Source organism: Mobula hypostoma, chromosome 9, assembly GCF_963921235.1.
Source record: "Mobula hypostoma chromosome 9, sMobHyp1.1, whole genome shotgun sequence".
Lineage (NCBI taxonomy): Eukaryota > Metazoa > Chordata > Chondrichthyes > Myliobatiformes > Myliobatidae > Mobula > Mobula hypostoma.
In genome coordinates, this window is record NC_086105.1 from 5038368 (window position 1) to 5059338 (window position 20971).

General features: G+C 44.1%; 1 protein-coding gene and 1 pseudogene across 4 annotated transcripts in view; one reads left to right on the forward strand and one right to left on the reverse strand.

Moving 5' to 3' along the window:
- pah (phenylalanine hydroxylase) overlaps nucleotides 1-20971 on the reverse strand; it is a 94288-nt gene that overhangs the window by 33733 nt on the left and 39584 nt on the right. For 3 of the 4 annotated variants that reach the window (XR_010019153.1, XR_010019152.1, XM_063057649.1), the window contains exons 4-5: nucleotides 8757-8845; nucleotides 2937-3004 (exon numbers count right to left, since the gene is read on the reverse strand). Coding sequence is in view for 2 of the 4 variants with exons in the window: in XM_063057649.1 (XP_062913719.1) it covers nucleotides 2937-3004; nucleotides 8757-8845 (157 nt within the window). In the remaining 2 variants the exon portion in view is untranslated. The remainder of the gene's footprint in view (nucleotides 1-2936; nucleotides 3005-8756; nucleotides 8846-20971) is intronic. The other variant, XM_063057650.1, reaches the window with a different exon arrangement.
- Nucleotides 15131-16050, forward strand: LOC134351470 (spindle and kinetochore-associated protein 2-like; annotated as a pseudogene).

Below are 20971 nucleotides of genomic sequence, written 5' to 3' on the forward strand. Positions count from 1 at the left end.
CTCTGAATGTACAACATGTCAAACCTTGAAGTGGATGGGTACAGCAGTAGAAGGTTTCACCGAGTTTGACTCCTGTGTCCATTTTATTAGGTCCAGCCTGTACTTAATAAAGTGGCCACTTAGTGTATGTTTAAACAGTGATCATAAATTCTAGGTTCTCCCTCTCTGCACATCCATCTAGTTGAGATTCTCCTGGATCTTGCAGGATTCAGGAAAGCTCATTTTCAAAATTCCAACTCTCCCAGTGACACAATTAGGTTAAAAGATGTATAAAACAAAGGAAGATTCTGGAACTGTGAGCTACAGAAGGCACGGTCCATCACAGTCCATCACGGACACGACCCTCTCCATTACTGATGGCATCTGCAGCTACCTCAAGATACAGAGAGTGGTGGGTGTGTGGTACACGCTGCCAGGGCTGTGGTCGAGGCAGGTTCATCAGGGACATTTAAGAAACTCTTAGAAAGGCACATGGATGACAGAAAAATCAAGGCTCGTGGAGAGTGACAGGCCGGTTCTGCCCGCTGCACCGCAACATTTTCTCAGCTCCGCGCTGACCTGGACTTCAGTTCTGAATGCTAGTTGCTTGTTTTTATTGTTTGTATGATTTGTTTTTATTTTCTCTGCACATTGGGTTTTCAATGGTCTTCTTTTTGTTTTAACACATTCTTTTGTGTTTCTTTGCTGCCTGTGAGGGGACGATCTCAGAGTTGTATGATGTATACATACTTTGATAATAAATGTACTTTGAACTTTGAGGGAAAGATTCGATTGATCTTAGAGTAGGTTATAACATTGTGGGCCAAAGGGCCTGAAGTGTGCTGTAGCGTTCTATGTTCTATCCCCACCATCCAAGCCGTGCCCTGTTTTTACTGGTACTATCAGGCAGGAGGTATAGAAGCCTGAAGTCTCCCCCCACCAGGTTCAGGAACAGCCGTCAGGTGTTTGAACGGAGCTACATAACCGTAACCCTACCTCAACGACAGGACACTACAGACCATCTCCAGCACTACCTGCACTTGCCTCTGACTCTGTCTTTTTACTGCACTAAGGCTTGTTTTTGCACGGCTTTATTTCACATTGTATTGTGTAATTTAATGTATAATTCATATCCTGTACTGTATGTGATGCTGCTGCAACCATGTTTTTCACTGTAATTGTTCACATGACAATAAACACGATGTGACTTGGCGTGGTGACATCGTAGTTAGCGCAGTGCCAGAGATCAGGGTTCAATTCTCACTGTCTGTAGAGTGTTTGTATGTTCTCCCCATGAGCACGACGGTTTCCTCCAGCTAAACACAAAATACTCTGCAGATGCTGGGGTCAAAGCAACACGCACAACACGCTGGGGGAACTCAGCAGGTTGGGCAGCATCCGTGGAAACGATCAGTCAACGTTTCGGGCCGGAACCCTTCATCAGGACTGAAGAGGGAAGGGGCAGAGGCCCTATAAAAAAGATGGGGGGAGGGTGGGAAGGAGAAGGCTGGTAGGTTCCAGGTGAAAAACCAGTAAGGGGAAAGATAAAGGGGTGGGGGAGGGGAGCACCTCCACTCCGTCGAGCACCTCCGCTTCGTCTGCCACAACAGACAGGCTCTCCCGGTAGCCACCCACTTCAACTCTGCTTCCCATTCCCATTCAGATATGTCCATACATGGCCTCCTCTACTGCCATGATGAGGCCAAACTCAGGTTGGAGGAGCAACACCTCATATACCGTCTAGGTAGTCTCCAGCCCCTTGGTTTTCTCCAGGTGCTCTGGTTTCCTCCCACATTCGGCCGCATTGGTGCTGGAAGAGTGGTGACACTTGGGGGCTGCCCCCAGCACACACTTGAACAGTGCTGGTCATTGGTGCGAATGATACAATTCACCGTATGTTTTGGTGTTTCGATGTACATGCGATAAATAAATCTAATCTTTATCTTTTCATCCCCAGTTGACAAGCCAATGGGTTCTCTTTACTTTTTAAAAATCTTTCTTCATCTTTGCAATGCCTGGAAGGGTGACAGGATTTCTTAATGCTGCGGTGTGTGGATGCTCAGACACTGAGAGGATTAAAGGCACTCGGTGAATTCGAGAAAATGTAGGGATTGTGGGAAATGTAAGGGAAACTCGAGGCACAAAGTCAGCACCTTGTGAATCCAGAACAGCTTCGCGGGGCTCAGTGGCTTTTTCCTGTTCCTACTTCTCTACCATAATATATAGGACCATTCAGTCCATCAAGTCTGCTCTGCCATTCAATCATAGCTGACATATTATCCCGCTCAACCCCATTCCCCTGCTTCTTCATGTGACATTTGACACCCTGACTAATCAAGAACCTATCAACCTCCATTTTAAATATACCTAATGACTTGGCCTCCATGGTCATCTATGGCAATGAATTCCACAGATTCACTAATCTCCAGCTAAAGGAATTCCTCCTCATCTCTGTTCTAAAGGGACATCTTTCTATTTTGAGGCTGTGCCCTCTGGTCTTAGACTCTCCCAATATTGGAAACATCCTCCCCATATCTATTCTATCTGGGTCTTTCAATATTCAGTAGGTTTCAATGAGATCTCGAGCAACACACACAAAATGCTGGATCAACTCAGCAGGATAGGCAGCATTTTTGGAAAGGAATAAACAGTAAATATTTTGGGCCAAAACCCTTCTTCAGTGCTTAGGATGAGGGGTTTTTGCCTGAAACATTGTCTGTTTATTCTTCTCCGTGAATACTGCCTGACCTGCCGAGGTCCTCCAGCATTTTGTGTGCGTTACTCTGGATTTCCAGCATCTGCAGAGTCTTGTGTTCAATGAGATTCCCCCGCCCCATTCTTTTAAACTCACTGGAGTACCGGCCCAGAGACATAAACTGCTCCTCAGACATTAACCCTTTCACTCCCAGGATCATCCGTGTGAGCCTCTGCAATGTGCGGACCTACGTTATACTCACTGCCTGTAGTTGTATGCAATGTCAGCAAACTCCTTCCTCCGCGCTCGGTACACGGGGTCTGTGAAGCCCTGGGAACATGAAAAGAACAGGAAAAGCTGAGGTCTGACTTCAGACGCAACAGGGGCCGCGATGTTGACTGGCACATTTCAAACAGCAGCTACAGCAAATGCTCAGAGTGAACTGGCAGCATCTAATTTAGCAAATGCATCATGATTATGTTCCCATTTGGAAAATGATATCCCTTTGTAAAATCTAATGCATTTTGGTTACAGAGAGTAATTAAATCTTATTATGTTACCTCAATTACACTAATAACTGCAATTTGTGTTGCTTTGACAAGGTACACAATATATCCATGAAAAGCAACTAGTATCAAAAACTACAGCTGCCTGTCATTTCCATTTGCCTGGTTACTGCACGGATATGTCTTAGTGGTGCGATCACCCGACTCGAGTATCATGTTCTCCTGAGGGGTTATCTGTGTGTGCGGGACTGTGTGTGTGTGTGAGTGTGTGTCTGTGTGTGTGTTGAGTCTGTGTCTGTGAGTGTGTGTGTGTGAGTGTGAGTGTGTGAATGTGTGTGTGTGTGTGTGTGAGTCTGTGTGTGTGTGTGAGTCTGTGTGTGTGCCTGTCTGTGTGTGTGTGTGTGCGTGTGAGTCTGTGTGTGTGTGTGAGTGTGAGTGTGTGAATGTGTGTGTGTGTGTGTGTGTGTGTGTGTGTGTGTGAGTCTGTGTGTGTGCCTGTCTGTCTGTCCGTCTGTCTGTGTGTGTGTGTCTGTGTGTGTGCCTGTCTGTCTGTCCATGTGTGTGTGTGTGTGTGTGTGTGTGTCTGTGTGTGTGCCTGTCTGTGTGTGAGTCTGGGTGTCTGTGTGTGTGAGTGTGTGAGTGAGTGTGTATGTGTGTCTGTGTCTGTGTGTGTGCCTGTCTGCCTGTGTGTGTGTGTGTCTGTGTGTGTGTGTGTGAGTCTGTGTGTGTGTCTGTGTGTGTGTGTGAGTGTGAGTGTGCGAATGTGTGTGTGTGAGTGTGTGAGTCTGTGTGTGTGTCTGTGTGTGTGAACCTGTGTGTGTGTGTCTGTGTGTGTGCGTGTGTGTGTGTCTGTGTGTGTGAGTCTGTGTGTGTGAGTGTGTGTGAGTGTGAGTCTCTGTGTGTGCCATCTGTGTGTGTGTGTGAGTGTGAGTCTCTGTGTGTACCGTCTGTGTGTGTGTGTGTGTGTGCATGTGAGTCTGTGTGTGTGCCTGTCTGTCTGTGTGTGTGAGTGAGTGTGTGTGTGTGTCTGTGTGTGTGAGTCTGTGTGTGTGTGTCTGTGTGTGTGCCTGTGTGTGTGTGTGTGTGTGAGTCTGTGTGTGTGAGTGTGTGTGTCTGTGTGTGTGTGTGTGAGTGTGAGTGTGCGAATGTGTGTGTGTGTGTGTGTGTGCCTGTCTGTGTGTGTGTGTGTGTGTGTGTGTCTGTGTGTGTGACTGTCTGTCCGTCTGTCTGTGTGTGTGTGTGAGTGTGTGTGTGTGTGTCTGTGTCTGTGTGTGAGTCTGTGTGTGTGCCTGTGTGTGTGTGTGTCTGTCTGTCTGTGTGCCTGTCTGCCTGTGTGTCTGTGTGTGTGTGTGTGTGTGTGTGTGTGTGTGTGAGAGTCTGTGTGTGTGTGTCTGTGTGTGTGTCTGTGTATGTGGTTGTGTGTGTATGTGTGTGTGTGTGTGTGTGTGTGTGCGTGTGAGTCTGTGTGTGTGCCTGTCTGTCCGTCTGTGTGTCTGTGTGTGTGTGAGTGTGTGTGTGTGAGTGTGAGTGTGCGAATGTGTGTGTGTGTGTGTGTGTGCCTGTCTGTGTGTGTGTGTGTCTGTGTGTGTGCCTGTCTGTCCGTCTGTCTGTGTGTGTGTGTGAGTGTGTGTGTGTGTGTCTGTGTCTGTGTGTGAGTCTGTGTGTGTGCCTGTGTGTGTGTGTGTGTGTCTGTCTGTCTTTGTGCCTGTCTGCCTGTGTGTCTGTGTGTGTGTGTGTGTGTGTGTGTGTGTGAGAGTCTGTGTGTGTGTGTCTGTGTGTGTGTCTGTGTATGTGGTTGTGTGTGTATGTGTGTGTGTGTGTGTGTATGTGTGTGCGTGTGAGTCTGTGTGTGTGCCTGTCTGTCCGTCTGTGTGTGTGTCTGTGTGTGTGTGAGTGTGTGCGTGTGAGTGTGTGTGTTTATGTGTGTGTGTGAGTCTGTGTGTGTGTGTGTGTGTGTGTGTGTGTCTGTCTGTCTGTCTGCCTGTGTGTGTGTGTGTGTGTGTGTGTGTGTGTGTGTGTGTGTGTGTGCATACATGCATACATACAATATATCTGTGTGTGCATGCATGTGTCTCATCCACTCAGACCGGGTAAGAAATGTGGCTTAGCACCAAGTGTACATGGCCATGACCAATGGAAACTGTCACAAGAAAGATCTCTCGTCAATACTTGAGGACAGCAAGCTAGATACCCTGGGCTTACCATTGTCTGTGTGAACTTACTGCCCTATAAAAACGGTATCTGCTCATTAAATGTAGTGGGGTGGGGAGGGGGGAGAAGACCTTTAGAAACATCTTTTCTGTAGAAGCTCTCAATATCTCCATTCTTACAGTATTTATTTATTTACACTCAATCCGTTATCTTTTCCCTCTCCATTATCATTTCTATTCACTTGCTGTTGGATTGCCTTACAATTATCAAAGTATCCTGCTATTAACTCTTTAATGCTAATGCATCTTCCCAATGAGTGGTGTTGGGCTAATCCAGCTATAGTTCCCTGCTTACAGCTTCCCATCTTTCCTGAATACATGCGTGGATTTGTAACTTTCCAGTCATGGGGCATCTAGAAATCAGGGATTATGACTATCACATTCACCACCATTACAGCCACTTTCCCTAAGACCCCTGTATGTACATAGAACATAGAACATTACTTTAGTCAAAGGGTGGTAAATCTGTGGAATTTGTTGCCACGAGTGGCTATGGAGGCCAAGTTATAGGGTGTATTTAAGTCAGAGATAGATAGCTTCTTAATTAGCCAGGGCATCAAAGTGTATGGGGAGAAGGCAGGGGAAGGAATGGAGGGTTATGGGCTGAGTGCAGGTCAGCAGGACTAGGATAGGGTAAGAGTTCAGCACAGACTAGAAGGGCCAAGATGGCCTGTTTCCGTGCTGTAATTGTTGTATGGTTATATGGTTATATGGGAGTGGGGATGACTGGAAGAATTGGCTCAGCCCCTGATTGAATGACAGAGTAGTCTTGATGGGCTGAATGGCCTACTTCTGCTCCTATATCTTATGGCCTAACAGTACAGCCCTGGAACAGGCCCTTCGGCTCACAATGTTGTACTGAACCAAATAAATAAACAATAATAAGTTAATAATGAAATGGCTGACTAAACTAATCTCTTCTGCCTACACAATGTCCATATCCTTCCATTTTCCTCACATTCATGCGAGTCAATGAATCCGGGGCGTTTAGCGAATTAGTTACTTTATCTCTAATGACAGAGATTGTTTTCAGCTTTTTCCACCCTATTACCCTTCTGTTACCTTTTATTATTGGGGGGGAACAGAAAACCTGACAGCATTTGTGGACGCAAATATAGTCAATGGACAATTGGTCCAACATTTTACGTGTTGCTCAGATGCCAGCATCTACAATCCAGATGAAGGATCTCAAGCATTGACTGTTATTTCCCTCCAAAGACACTACCTGACCTACTGAGTTCCTCCATCAACATATGTTGCTCCAGATTCCAGAGGGTATACATAGGGTAAATGCAAGCAGGCTTTTTCCACTGAGGTTGGGTGGGATTACAACTAGAGGTCATGGGTTAAGTGTGAAAGGTGAAGTGTTTAAGGGGAACATGATGGGAAACTTCTTCACTCAGAGGACTATCAGAGTGTGGGAAAAGTTGCCGCTGCAAGTGGTACATGTGATCTTGATTTCAATGTTTAAGAGAAGTTTGGAGAGGTCCGTGGACGATAGGGGTATGGAGGGCTATAGTCTAAGTGCTGGTCAATGGGACTAGACAGTTTAAATGGTTTGGCTCGGATTAGATGGGCCAAAGGTCCTGTTTCTGCTCTGTGCTTTTCTATGACACTATGTACATCTGACAATAATAAACCAAATCCAATTTCTGTTCCAGGTTACTCCGGAATTCCAGATTCCGAGTCCCTTGGAGGCGGAGGGCCAAACATGGTGGCCCATCCTGAGGTTAGGGGACCATGTATGTGTGCAGGAGGACTGAAAGCAATGGGGGCTTGTTTTGCTGTTGTTGTGTTCTGTGTTGACCTGCTATATTGGTGCCGGAATGTGTGACCATACTTGCCGGCTGCCCCCAGCACACACTCGGATAGGTTGGTTGTTAATGCAAGTGACGCATATATTTTGATGTACTCATGAAAAATAAACTTCAACTCTGATATTAATGCTATAAGGGTGCTGGGGTGGAAATAAGTCTCTAAAAAAGCTTGCAGAGAGATTTAGGCCAGTTAGAAGAGTGGGCTGAAAGATGGCTGATGGAGTTTAATGCTGAAAAATGTGAGGTGCTACATTTTGGTAGGACTAATCAAAATAGGACATACATGGTAAATGGTAGGGCATTGAAGAATGCTGTAGAACAGAGGGATCTAGGAATACTAGTGCATTGTTCCCTGAAGGTGGAATCTCATGTGGATAGGGTGGTGAAGAGAGCTTTTGGTATGCTGGCCTTTATAAATCAGAGCTTTGAGTATAGAAGTTGGGATGTAACGTTGAAATTGTGTAAGGCATTGATAAGGCCAAATTTGCAGTATTGTGTACACTTCTGGTCACCGAATTATAGGAAAGATGTCAATAAAATTGAGAGAGTACAGAGGAGGTTTACTAAAATGTTGCCTGGGTTTCATCTCCTAAGTTACAGAGAAAGGTTGAACAAGTTGGGTCTTTATTCTTTGGAGCGTTGAAGGTTGAGAGGGGACTTGATAGAGGTGTTTAAAATTATGAGGGGGATTGATAGAGTTGACGTGAATAGGCTTTTTCCATTGAGAGTGGGGGAGATTCAAACAAGAGGACATGAGTTGAGAGTTAAAGGGCAAAAGTTTAGGGGTAACATGAGGGGGAACTTCTTTACTCATAGAGTGGTAGCTGTGTGGAACGAGCTTCCAGCAGAAGTGGTTGAGGCAAGTTCGGTGTTGTTGTTTAAAGTTAAATTGGATAGATATATGGACAGGAAAGGAATGGAAGGTTATGGGCTGAGTGCAGGTCGGTGGGACTAGGTGAGAGTAAGAGTTCGGCACAGACTAGAAGGGCCGAGATGGCCTGTTTCTGTGCTGTAATTGTTATATGTTATATGGTTGTAAAAAGGAGGTGTAAGACGATCCAGCCTGCAGGTCACTCCTGGGCAAGGTGTAGCACCTACCTAGCCCACGATCAGGATCACGTGAAGCCACGGGAACAGGTGGTTGATGGTTTTATGAGCAGCTGGTGCATATCACAAATCCTGGTCACGTGACAACTGACACCGGGCAGACAGACAATCTCTGAAGAGTACTGATAATGGCTGGGATCACCCGCCTTGTAAAGACACTGCCAAGGCAATAGCAACCACTTCTGTAGAAAAATTTGCCAAGAGCAATCATGGTCATGAAAATATCATGATCGCCCACGTCCAACAACACGAGACATAACGAACTAACGGATGCTGTAAATACAGAATCATATCTAACTGTTCTTGCCTCCCCTTACAATCGCTTGAAATTGTGCAGCATCATTTAGCCAGTCTACTCTCTGCCCCACATTAGCTTCCTGTGATATCCCCATCTGTATTATATAAAACTAGGGGGTAAATTTCCCAGAAATTAGCTTCTTACAGGATGATCGGCATCAAGTTCTGACCCGTAGCTCAGGATCTGGTTTGCGAATCTATCCAAATCTTGAATTGCACGAGGGAACCACGGAACTGCAAGAGGGAGAATAAACGGTCAGTGTTTTTTGGTCAGTGTATAATGGTCAGTGTATAATGGTCAGTGTATAAGATCAGTGTATAATGGTCAGTGTATAATGGTCAGTGTATAATGGTCAGTGTTAAATGGTCAGTGTATAAGGTCAGTGTATAATGGTCAGTGTATAATGTCAGTGTTAAATGGTCAGTGTATAATGGTCAGTGTTAAATGGTCAGTGTATAAGGTCAGTGTATAATGGTCAGTGTATAATGTCAGTGTTAAATGGTCAGTGTATAAGGTCAGTGTATAATGGTCAGTGTATAAGGTCAGTGTATAAGGTCAGTGTATAATGGTCAGTGTATAATAGTCAGTGTATAATGGTCAGTGTTAAATGGTCAGTGTATAAGGTCAGTGTATAATGGTCAGTGTATAAAGTCAGTGTATAATGGTCCGTGTATAATGGTCAGTGTATAATGTCAGTGTTAAATGGTCAGTGTATAAGGTCAGTGTATAATGGTCAGTGTATAAGGTCACGCACACACACACACACGCACGCACACACACGCACGCACACACACACTCACACAGACACACACACACACACACACACACACACACACACTCACTCACTCATCCACCGTGACAGAGTGGATGTGGAGAGGATGTTTCCTATGGTGGGGGGTCTAGGACCAGAGGACACAGTCTCAGAATATAAGAACATCCCTTCAGAACAGAGATGAGGAGGAATTTCTTTAGCCGGAGAGTGGTGAATCTGTGGAATTCTTTGCCGCAGGCATCTGTGGAGGCCAAATCTTTATGTATATTTAAGGCAGAGGTTGATCGATTCTTGATTAGTTAGGGCAAGAAGGGATATGGGGAGAAGGCAGGAGATTGGGGCTGAGAGGGAGATTGGATCAGCCATGATGAAATGGCAGAGAAACTCAGTGGGCCAAAAGGCCTAATTCTGCTCCTATATCTTATGGTCCTGTGGTCTATCACCAATCCTGGCGGTGTGTTCCATGCACCCACCACTCTCTGTATGAAGAAAATCCACTTCGGACATCTCCCCTCACCTCTGGTATTGGCCATTGCTGTTCTTAGCTGATCCTTCATTGAAGTCATAGAACATTACAGCACAGCAATGGGCCCTTCAGCCCATCTAGTCTGTGTTGAACTATTAATCTGCCTATTCCCTTCAACCTGCAGCTGAACCAGAGCCCTCCCACAAAGCCCTCCATACCCCCCCCCATCCATGTACCTATCCAAACTTCCCTTAAATGTTGAGATCAGATTATTCCCCACCATTCCCACTTTACTTATTACTGGATAAATAGTATAAGAATTCCCAGTCCTGATGAAGGGTTTCGGATCGAAACGTCGACTCTTTATTCTTTTCCATAGATGCTGCCTGGCTTGCAGTGTTCCTCCAGCATTTTGTATGTGTTACTTCAGATTTCCAGCATCTGCAGATTTTTCTCATGTTTATAAGAACTTCAAATTCAACGTGTTCATGTATCATTTGTCTCAAGTTGAAAGATTGTAAAAGCAAGAAAAAATGCTGAAAAGATTTACGAGGAAGTTGCCAGGACTTGACAGCCTGAATTACAGGGAGGGGTTGGCCGGCATCTGTCTTTATTCAAGGAGGATGAAGGGGCGACCTTATGGAAGTGTTTAAAATCATCAGGGGCCTAGATGAGGTGGGGGGTAACAGTTTTTTTACCAGGGTAGGGGAGTTTATAACTAGGCGGTGTAAGTTTTGGGTGAGAGGGGACCCTCTGATCATCAGGGTCAAGTACAGCTTCCTAGCTTCCTTCCCTTATCTCAGGGTCTTTTAAATGCCTTTATCATATCTACATGCACGCACATACACAAACACACACACACACACACACACACACACACACACACACACACACACACACACACAAACACACACACACACACACATATACACACACACTCTCACAGATACAGACACAGACAAACACACACACACACACACACACAGACTCACAGATACAGACACACACACACACACACACTCACAGAGACAGACAGACACACAGACTCACAGATACAGACACAGATACAGACACACACACACACACACACACACACACTCACACAGACACACACACACACACTCACAGAGCCAGACACACACACAAAGACTCACAGATACAGACACACACACACACACACACACACACACACACACACACATATACACACACTCACAGTCTCACAGACACAGACACAGGCACACACACAGACTCACAGATACAGACACACGCACACACACACAGACTCACAGAAGCTCACACAATTCAAGCACATACACGACATCCTTTCACAAACACTCACACACAGATCGACAGAAGCTCACACAGTTCATGCACAGACACCCCCACCTGCTACTATTTACAAGTTGCTCTGTAAAAAACCAATAAAAAACTTAATTAGGGTCTAAGCCTAAATCTAATGAAACAAATTTTCAATTATTTGTGGCTTAACAGATGGACAGATAGTAGTAAGACACTGACCCTTGGCAACCCCCACTACCTCAGCATATAGCAGAGCACTGTAAACCGGAGAAAAAGAAACACAAGACCAAGTATAAATTCTAATTAAACAAAACAAAAACCGACAGAAAATAGCTTCTAATGGGGAAACGTGAAAGATGAAGAAATGGGAAAATAACAACCAGATATGACCAGAAAATATCAAAATTAGAGCAACTAATTTAATTGATTCTGGCCATTTATAACCTTAATTCCTTGCCTGGGACCTTCCTGATACTGGCAGCATTGATGGTAGGAAGGTAACCATCAGGTCAGCCAAGGAAAAGACCACAAAATAAGGCAGTTAGCCAAGCTTCTGATTTGACATTTATCCTGACCCGCACATCTATCATAGGACGCTTTTTAAATCCATTTCCCCCCAAATAGGCGGCAATGTGGGCCTCCCATACGGGTTAGATGCCCCAAGATTTGTTAAATTTATGAGTATTTGCAACACTCATTAAGAGCTTGTCTAAACAGAGCTAACAACTCAAGCTGCCTCAGGGCTGAGGGAGACGGGGGAATGAAAACACATCTCTTATCATCTTGGCCTTACATTCACCTCTAAAGAATAATAAATCTCCAACAGATATAAAGCTTCTTTCTGTAACTTACAGGCACCTATCTGTCTGCATCTTATGAATACGTGGCTTGAAAAAAAAACACAATCATTTTAGTAAAATAGTATTTAACAGAAACTCTCCCAAACAGAAATTAAATTAATGCCTGGCCCTTTGATGATAAATCTGAACTGCTGGTAATAAATCTAGATGGAAAACCCTGGGAGCTTTGCTTTCTGGTGCTTTGCAACAGTTGTACTCCTCTAAATGAAGTTAACTTAGTATTTTTGTGCAACACACACAAAATGCTGAGGGAACTCGGTAGGTGAGGCAGCATCTACGGAGAGGAATAAACAGTCGACATTTTGAGTCGAGGCTCTTCATCAGGGCTGGCTCCTGCTCCGCAGAGAAAATGCAGCAGCTGGGAAAGACCCCAGCTTCATCAGCACAGCCACCACTTACTCTTGCCTTCACTTCACCAGGACGTGTGGATCCGGGATCAGCCTCTACAGCCACCCGAGGACCCACCAATAGACAACCCCCTGGGAGAACATCGCATTCGGCTGGAGTCATCATACTGCAGGGCTATTAAGACAAAACTTCAAGCCATCTAAAACGTTTATCCACTAGTCAAGCTGATCAACCACTATAGTTAGCACCTCCACTCCCTCTATCTTTAACCTCCCCCACCCCCATCACTGCATTGCAAAGACTTTAAAACACTTTTTATAACACCGTGTACATTGAAAATACTGTACATGCTGGTATTTATATATTTATGCACATTTTATTTCATATCTGCCCTTTAACCTCTAACTTTACTTTCTTATACAATTCCTTATTCTTTATAATTGTTCCTCCAAGAGGACCACAACTTTGTCGTAGGGTTTGGAGGTTCGCGTGCCTCAATGAACCAGAGAGCTACGTTGGCTGGAGTCACGGCTTTGTGCTTTAACTCTTGGTAGGGTCACCCATGCCAAACAGGTCAAAGAGTAGAGGTCAGATTAAGAGTTGTCCATCAGCCCTCCAGGTTCAAGGGTTCAGCTCAGGGCTAACAACCCTGACTGGTCAAAAGAAATTGTTATGGAAACACCAATGAATAATCTTTCTTTATCTGTGTGTGATGGTATGGACAGAGAGAGACGGGAAACCTTGATTGCTGCTCTAAACACCAGCGGTGTAACAGATAGTAAGTAAGTTCTAAGTGTTGAATAATTTTTTGTTGCTCATTGCATCATGACCAACATACTATGCTGAATTATTAATACGTATAAATGCATATGGCAAATAAAGCTGATCCATGATCCTTAACTTATTTCAGCAGCTGTAGATCAAGGGAGATGAATGAAAATGCATCTTGTTTCTCTTTAGAGCAGCTTGTGGTTGAGCCCACGAGGGGAAAAGCAATTCTGAATTTTGTGTTGTACAATGAACCAGATTTGATTAGGGAGCTTAAGGTATAGGAACCCTTAGGAGCAGTGATCATAATATAATAGGATCACCCTGCAGTTTGAGATAGAGGAGATAAAGCTCGATGTATGAGTGTTAGGGTGGAGTAAAGAGAATTACAGAGGCATGAGAGAGGCGCTGGCTAAAGTTGATTGGAAGGGGACACTAGCAGGGATGACAGCAGAGCAACAATGGCTGGAGTTTCTGAGGGCAATTTGAAAGGCACACGATAGATACATCCCAAAGAAGAAGTATTCTAAAGGGAGGATGTGGCAACTGTGGCTGACACGTGAAATTGAAGACAATATGAAAGCAAAGGAGAGTGCATACAATATATTAAAAATTAGTGGGAAGTTAGTCATAGCCATAGTCATAGTCATAGTCATACTTTATTGATCCCGGGGGAAATTGGTTTTCGTTACAGTTGCACCATAAATAATAAATAGTAATAAAACCATAAATAGTTAAATAGTAATATGTAAATTTGCCAGGAAGTAATTCCAGGGAGGAGTTGTAAAGTTTGATGGCCACAGGCAGGAATGACTTCCTATGACGCTCAGTTTTGCATCTCGGTGGAATGAGTCTCTGGCTGAATGTACTCCTGTGCCCAACCAGTACATTATATAGTGGATGGGAGACATTGTCCAAGATGGCATGCAACTTGGACAGCATCCTCTTTTCAGACACCACCGTCAGAGAGTCCAGTTCCACCCCCACAACATCACTGGCCTTACGAATGAGTTTGTTGATTCTGTTGGTGTCTGCTACCCTCAGCCTGCTGCCCCAGCACACAACAGCAAACATGATCACACTGGCCACCACAGACTTGTAGAACATCCTCAGCATCGTCTGGCAGATGTTAAAGGACCTCAGTCTCCTCAGGAAATAGAGATTGCTCTGACCCTTCTTGTAGACAGCCTCAGTGTTCTTTGACCAGTCCAGTTTATTGTCAATTCGTATCCCCAGGTATTTGTAATCCTCCACCATGTCCACACTGACCCCCTGGATGGAAACAGGGGTCACCGGTACCTTAGCTTCCTCAGGTCTAGCACCAGCTCCTTAGTCTTTTTCACATTAAGCTGCAGATAATTCTGCTCACACCATGTGACAAAGTTTCCTACCGTAGCCCTGTGCTCAGCCTCATCTCCCCTGCTGATGCATCCAACTATGGCAGAGTCATCCGAAAACTTCTGAAAATGACAAGACTGTGTGCAGTAGTTGAAGTCCGAGGTGTAAATGGTGAAGAGAAAGGGAGACAAGACAGGATTGGAAAGGTTAAAGGATTGGAAAGCTTTCGAAAATGAACTGAAGGCAACTAAAAAAAGGAGAAGCATTAGGAGAAGTTGAACAAGCTAGGGCTTTTCCCTTTGGAGTGAAGGAGGATGAGAGGTAATTTGTTAGAGGTGTATAAGATGCTATGATAACATAGATAACATAGATCAAGTGGACTGACAGACACTTCCTCTCAGTGTGGATTTGGCTAATGCAAGGAGGCATAATTTTAAGGTCAGTGGTGAAGTATATAGGGGGATGGATGTCAGAGATAGGTTTTATACACAGAAAGGGGTGTTTTATGGTCTTAGGGATGCAGCTTTGGTGGTGGAGACAGATACATCAGGGACATTTAAGAGACTCTTTGATAGGCACATGGTTGATAGAAAGATGGTCGGCTATGTGGGAGGGAAGGGTGAGATTGTTCTTTGACAAGCTAAGAGGTCAGCACAGGGAATGTAAACTATTCAATATGGAGACCGCGGTCAACTAGCTGGCAGCAATGTTCCAGAAGGCAGAGTCTGAACTGAATTATATTGAACACAAACTAGAACTTGAAATTGTGAATAATCTTCCAGAGAACAGAACACAACAGGAAACCCCAATAAAACTGCTAGAGCAACTGAAGGTAATAAAGTCACAGTATCGTGAGCTGTGTGAAGAAGCAGATCGGATTGCTATAGAGCGTAAAGAATCAGTAGACTTCATCCACACAAAACTTGCCACCACATTGCAGTTAGTACAAAAGCTGCAGAGTCAAAGCGACCTGAAGTCCTGTCCCCTGACAGAAGATGAGCAATGGGCCATACAGAATGTTATGAAGTCAGAGACTCTGCCCGGAGGAAACCCGTGTGAGGAATCCTGTGTAGTGCCTCAGTCACCACAGCAGCTGGGAGGTGGGTTTGAACCGGTCACTGAAGAGATGTTCACATCTGTGCCAAAAAATGTAAGGCAGGTTGCAAAACTTGTGAACTTGAACACACTTTACCAGCAGCTCTTTGACCACGTCGTAAAGAACAAAAATAGTTCTGCGCTGACTGTGATGCAGGTGGTGAAACTCAACATGAAGGCAACTGAAGCAGAGTTAAAAACACTTCAAGCTCTTGAACTCATTCAACTGGACAAAAAAGGACGTGTCCATCTCTCCCTGTGTTATTCCTAGATTTGCCAGTCTTCTACCAAAGCAGTATTTGTACTTGATCTTGTCTGGATTCAAGTGCAAACTAGCGGATGGCTGAACCAGCAAACTGAAGATAGGGCGCAAGTATCTGTTGAGGTGCTTTACATATTGAAGTAAAACTTGAGGATTTTGGATGCAGTTTTGGTAGGGTAAATGGGTAAACTCTATGCACCAGGGGCTAGTCTCCAAAGTATGGTGGACTTGACATTTAATACAGGGAGTGGATATATTAGTCTGGCAGCAGAATCACAAACTCATGAATTGTCAGGTTTTCAATGCTTATGGTCCTGAAATTTGTATTGTTTGTATTTAAGAAACATCTCAGTTATTGCCCTTGTGCCTAATTTTCAGGGAAATTGTCTTTTTCTTGGAGAGTTTATCTGCTGGCTACCAAACTGAGTATGCTGATCCTCTACACAGGAGTATAGCTGTCACAAATCAGTAAATATAGTGGTCTTAATGAGCACTTTGTCTAGTAATTTAAATGATTGATGAAATGTATAATTCCAATAATCTTGTATTTAATGGTTCATAAATAATGAAGGTTAGTCATCTGGTTGACATTCGTCCAGTGTGTGGCCAGGAACTGGAGTTGCGATATGGCTATGTTTGAGCAAGAGCCAGTGTTTGGAATGTATGTGTATTTCTGCTCCTTTAAAAATCAACAGGTTTACAGGAAAATGCTTTATACTACTATATAGCAATTGTGATGGGATAGTAATAAGATCAGGAGTCTGGGATCATCAAAGACCCAAGTCTGCCAGATTGCTGGAGTTTTATTACATTCTGTGTTAGATTTCCCACTACCTCCAGTGAGTTTAACTCCACCATCTGAGTGTGTCCTAGATAATTATGGGACCTGATCTAAAGATTATTAAATTGTCTCAATAAATCTTAAGAAAATAGCAGAAAACTGACCAATATCTGCTTGATTTCTTTCCAGATGGAACGTTATTGAATCTGTGTTGCTTTCGATAATAAAGTATACAGAATGCTTAAACAATGTACTTATGAAGATATTTTGTCACTTTGGATAGATCTTGTCAGTATTTGATGTTGAATAAAGTGGAATGAGATTGTAAAAAAAAAGAGGTCAGCACAATATTGTGGGCCAAAGGGCCTGTGCTGTGCTGTAATGTTCTATCTTCTGTAACCTTGCCCTGGGGTTGGAGGCGTGTGTATGTATGTGTGTGTGTGTGTGTGTGTGTGTGTGTGTGTGTGTGTGTCTGTGTGTCTGTGTGTGTGCGCGTGCACGCGCGTACGTGTGTGTGTGTGTATGTATGTGTGTGTCTGTGTGTGTGTGTGTGTGTGTGCGCGTGCACGCGCGTACGTGTGTGTGTGTATGTATGTGTGTGTGTGTGTGTGTGTGTGCGCGCGTGCACGCGCGTACGTGTGTGTGTGTATGTATGTGTGTGTGTGTGTGTGTGTATCTGTATGTGTGTGTGTGTGTGTATGTGTGTGTGTGTGTATGTGTGTGTGTGTGTTTGTGTGTGTCTGTGTGTGTATCTGTATGTGTGTGTGTGTGTGTGTGTGTGTGCATGCACGTGCGTACGTGTGTGTGTATGTGTGTGTATATGTGTGTATGTGTGTATATATGTATGTGTGCGTGTGTGTGCACGCGCGTACATGTGTGTGTGTGTGTGTATGTGTGTGTATATGTGTGTATGTGTGTATATATGTATGTGTGTGTGTGTGTGTGTGTGTGCACGCGCGTACGTGTGTGTGTGTATGTGTGTATATGTGTGTATGTGTGTGTTTGTGTGTGTGTGTGTGTGTGTGTGTGTGTGTGTATGTGTGTGTTTGTGTGTGTGTGTGTGTGTGTGTGTGTGTGTGTGTGTGCACGCGTGTACGTGTGTGTGTGAGAGACAGAGAGAGAGAAAGAAGGAACCTGACTTGCTTCTTTTTTCTTATTTTGCGTTGTTTAAGAATCAGAATTGAAAAATGTTTAATATCACTGACATATGTCATGAATTTTGTTGTTTTGCAGCAGCAGTACAATGCAATACATAATTATAAAAACTATGAATTATAATAAGTATATATAAAGAAAGAAAATTAAATTAAATAAGCAGTGCAAAAAGAGAGACAAAAAAATACCAAGGTGGTGTTTGTGGGTTCACTGTCCATTGAAATCTGATGGTAGAGGGGAAGAAGCTGTTCCTGAATCGTTAAGTGTGTGAACAGTTTTCTCCCCTCTGCCATCAGATTTATAAATGGACAGTGCTGCTAGTGTGAACTGCACACTCCGATGCCCTGAGCTGTAATAGCAATGCTACCGTGACGTTATGGTGATCATAATTGTATCTCCAGATCAATCAGGATCAACGATGTTAATTTCGGTGGCCTGGTCTGAGGGACGCTGGGTGCAAACAACCATGCACCGTTTCTCAGTAGTGCTATGAAGACTTGGTCATCTTCAAGAGATTTAATGACCAATCCTAAAGATACTCACAGTGCAGAGTTTCCTCAGTACTGCCCCAAAACAAGAGTCGAGAGCATCTCTCGGATTCAGCATGCTATTCTCCCCCTTGTCCCTGTCTCAGGAGCATCTCCTCTGAGTTACAGCACTGTATTCTGATAAACTTTATGCGGTGGTAAATGATGCATTAGTGTTGGAACAGTCATTTTTTAGGAGCTTATGAACTGCTGGGATTAAATGCCATGAGTTTCTTCATTAGATTGATTTATTTGCTACAGCAATAACATGAATAGATTTAACTAGGATGTGTAACAAAGAACAGGCCATTCAGCCCATTTATTCTGTCATTTACTGTACACCACCACTACTTTATTATCCCATGTCTGTCATCCTATGTATAAACACTCCTGTGTTTATCATCACTTATGGGCATACAATCAACCTATGTACTTAAGTTATCTTATGCATTTATATCTATTGTGTTTTTTTATTATTGCGTCCTTTATCTTTTGCATTTTTGTGCCGCATCAGATCTGGAGTGACAATTATTTTGTTCTCCTTTATATTTGTGTACAAGGAATGATATTAAACAATCTTGATCTCGATATTCCACATGAGCGCCCTCCTGGTTTTCCCCATCTGAATCTATCAAGATACCCCCCTCACTCTCTCTCAAATGCTTGTCCTGCCTCACCTATGAAGTTCCTGTACCCTTCCCACCAAATGCTCAGCTTGGGAGTGAGCTCCATGTTCACCCACTTTATTAGCGTGGAACAGCCCCTTTCGCCCAGCAGCTCACCGTTTTAACCCCAGCCTAATCACAGGGCAATTTACAATCACCAGTTAACCTACTAAATGATAAGTCTTTGGACTGTGAGAGGAAACCAGAGCACCCAGAGGAACTCAAACTTCTTACAGACTGAACACTGAACTCCAATGCCCTGAGCTGTAATAGCATCATGCTAACTGTTACATAGCAAGGCGTCCCTCCTGGTAAAGAATTTTCCTCCGAATTCCCTGATGGATTTCTTGGTGACTGTCTTACATTGATGGTTTCTGCTCTGTTCTCTCCCAGAACCGGGTGTGTCCTCTCTGTATAAAACTGGGGGACAGTGTGACTTGTGAGGAGGTAGAGAGGCTTCATGGGGATATGGATAGGTTATGTGAATGTGCAAAGGTAATGGCAAATGGAATGAACTGTGGAAAGCTTTCACGCACCTTGGAAGAAAACAAAAGAACATAGCAAATGGAACAGTACCACACAGGAACGGGTCCTACAGCCCACAATTCTGCACTGAATTAATTAACCAAATGACATCTAGTCCAGCCTACACGTGGTCCACATCCTTCCATTCTCTGCACGTTTATGTGCCCATTTCTCAGCCTCTTCAAAGACTCTATTGTATCTGCCTCCATCGTCCCTGGCAGCACATTCCAGTCACCCACTGTTCTGTGCGGGGAAAAAAAATGTCCCCCACTTTTCCTTTGAATTTAATCCCCCCCCCACCCTATCTTAAATACGTGCCCTCTGGCATTAGACGTTTCGACCCTGGGACTGACTGTCTACCCTCCCTATGCCTTTCATAATCTTACAAATTCTATCAGGTGACCCCTCAGTCTCTGCCACTCCAGAGAAAACAACCCAGATATGCAACCTCTCCTCACGGATCATACCCCTGAACCCAACAGCATCCCGGGGAACCTCTTCTGTGCCCTTTCCAAAGCCTCTGCTACTGTGCGACCAGAGATGATTGTAATACTCCAGATGCAATGTAAGCAGAGTTGAATAAGGGGGAGACTCCTACTGCATCTATATTGGGTCCTGTTGGTAAACTATAATTAGTTTATTATTGTCATATGCCTGGATGTTGTCCAGTCGTACTGTACTTGGATGCGGACTGCTTCATTATAGGCTCATGAGAATGAAAGGATTAATGTTTGAGCAGCGTTTGATCTCTCTGGGCTTGCACTCGTTTGAGTTTAGAAGAATGGTGGGGGGGGGGATCTCACTGAAATCTATCGAATATTGAAAGGCCTAGACAGAGTGGATGTGGAGAGGATGATTCCTATAGTGGGAGAGTCGAGAACCAAATGGCACAGCATCAAGATAGAGGAACATCCCTTTAGAACAGAGATGAGGAGGAATTTCTTTAGGTAGTGGGTGGTGAATCTGTGGAGTTCATTGCGGAGGCCAAGTCATTGGGTATATTTAAAGCAGAGGTTGGTAGGTTCTTAATTAGTCAGGGCGTCAAAGGTTATGGAGAGAAGGCAGGAGATAAGGGTTGAGAGGGAGGATGGAATGCGAAGCAGACTCGATGGGCTGAATGGCTTAATTCTGATCCAATGCCTTGTGTTCTTATTATATGCAAAATTGCAAATGATGCTGAACATCATGCAATCACCAGTGAACATCCCCAATTCTGAACGTACAGTTGAAGGGAGATGAAGATGTTTGGGCCTAGGATACTGGCTTGAGAAACACCAGCTTAGAGGCATTTTAACGTCTCTTAAATATGAATATGTAGAGAAGAATGGGGAGCCACAAGGTAACATTGCAGCTCCATAAAACTCTGGTCACCTCGTTATAGAAAGATGTGGATTCTTTAGGGAGAAGGCAGAGGCAATTTACCAGAATGCTGCCTGGACTGGAGAGCATGTCATATGAGGATAGGTTGACTGAGTTAGGGCTTTCCTCTTTAGAA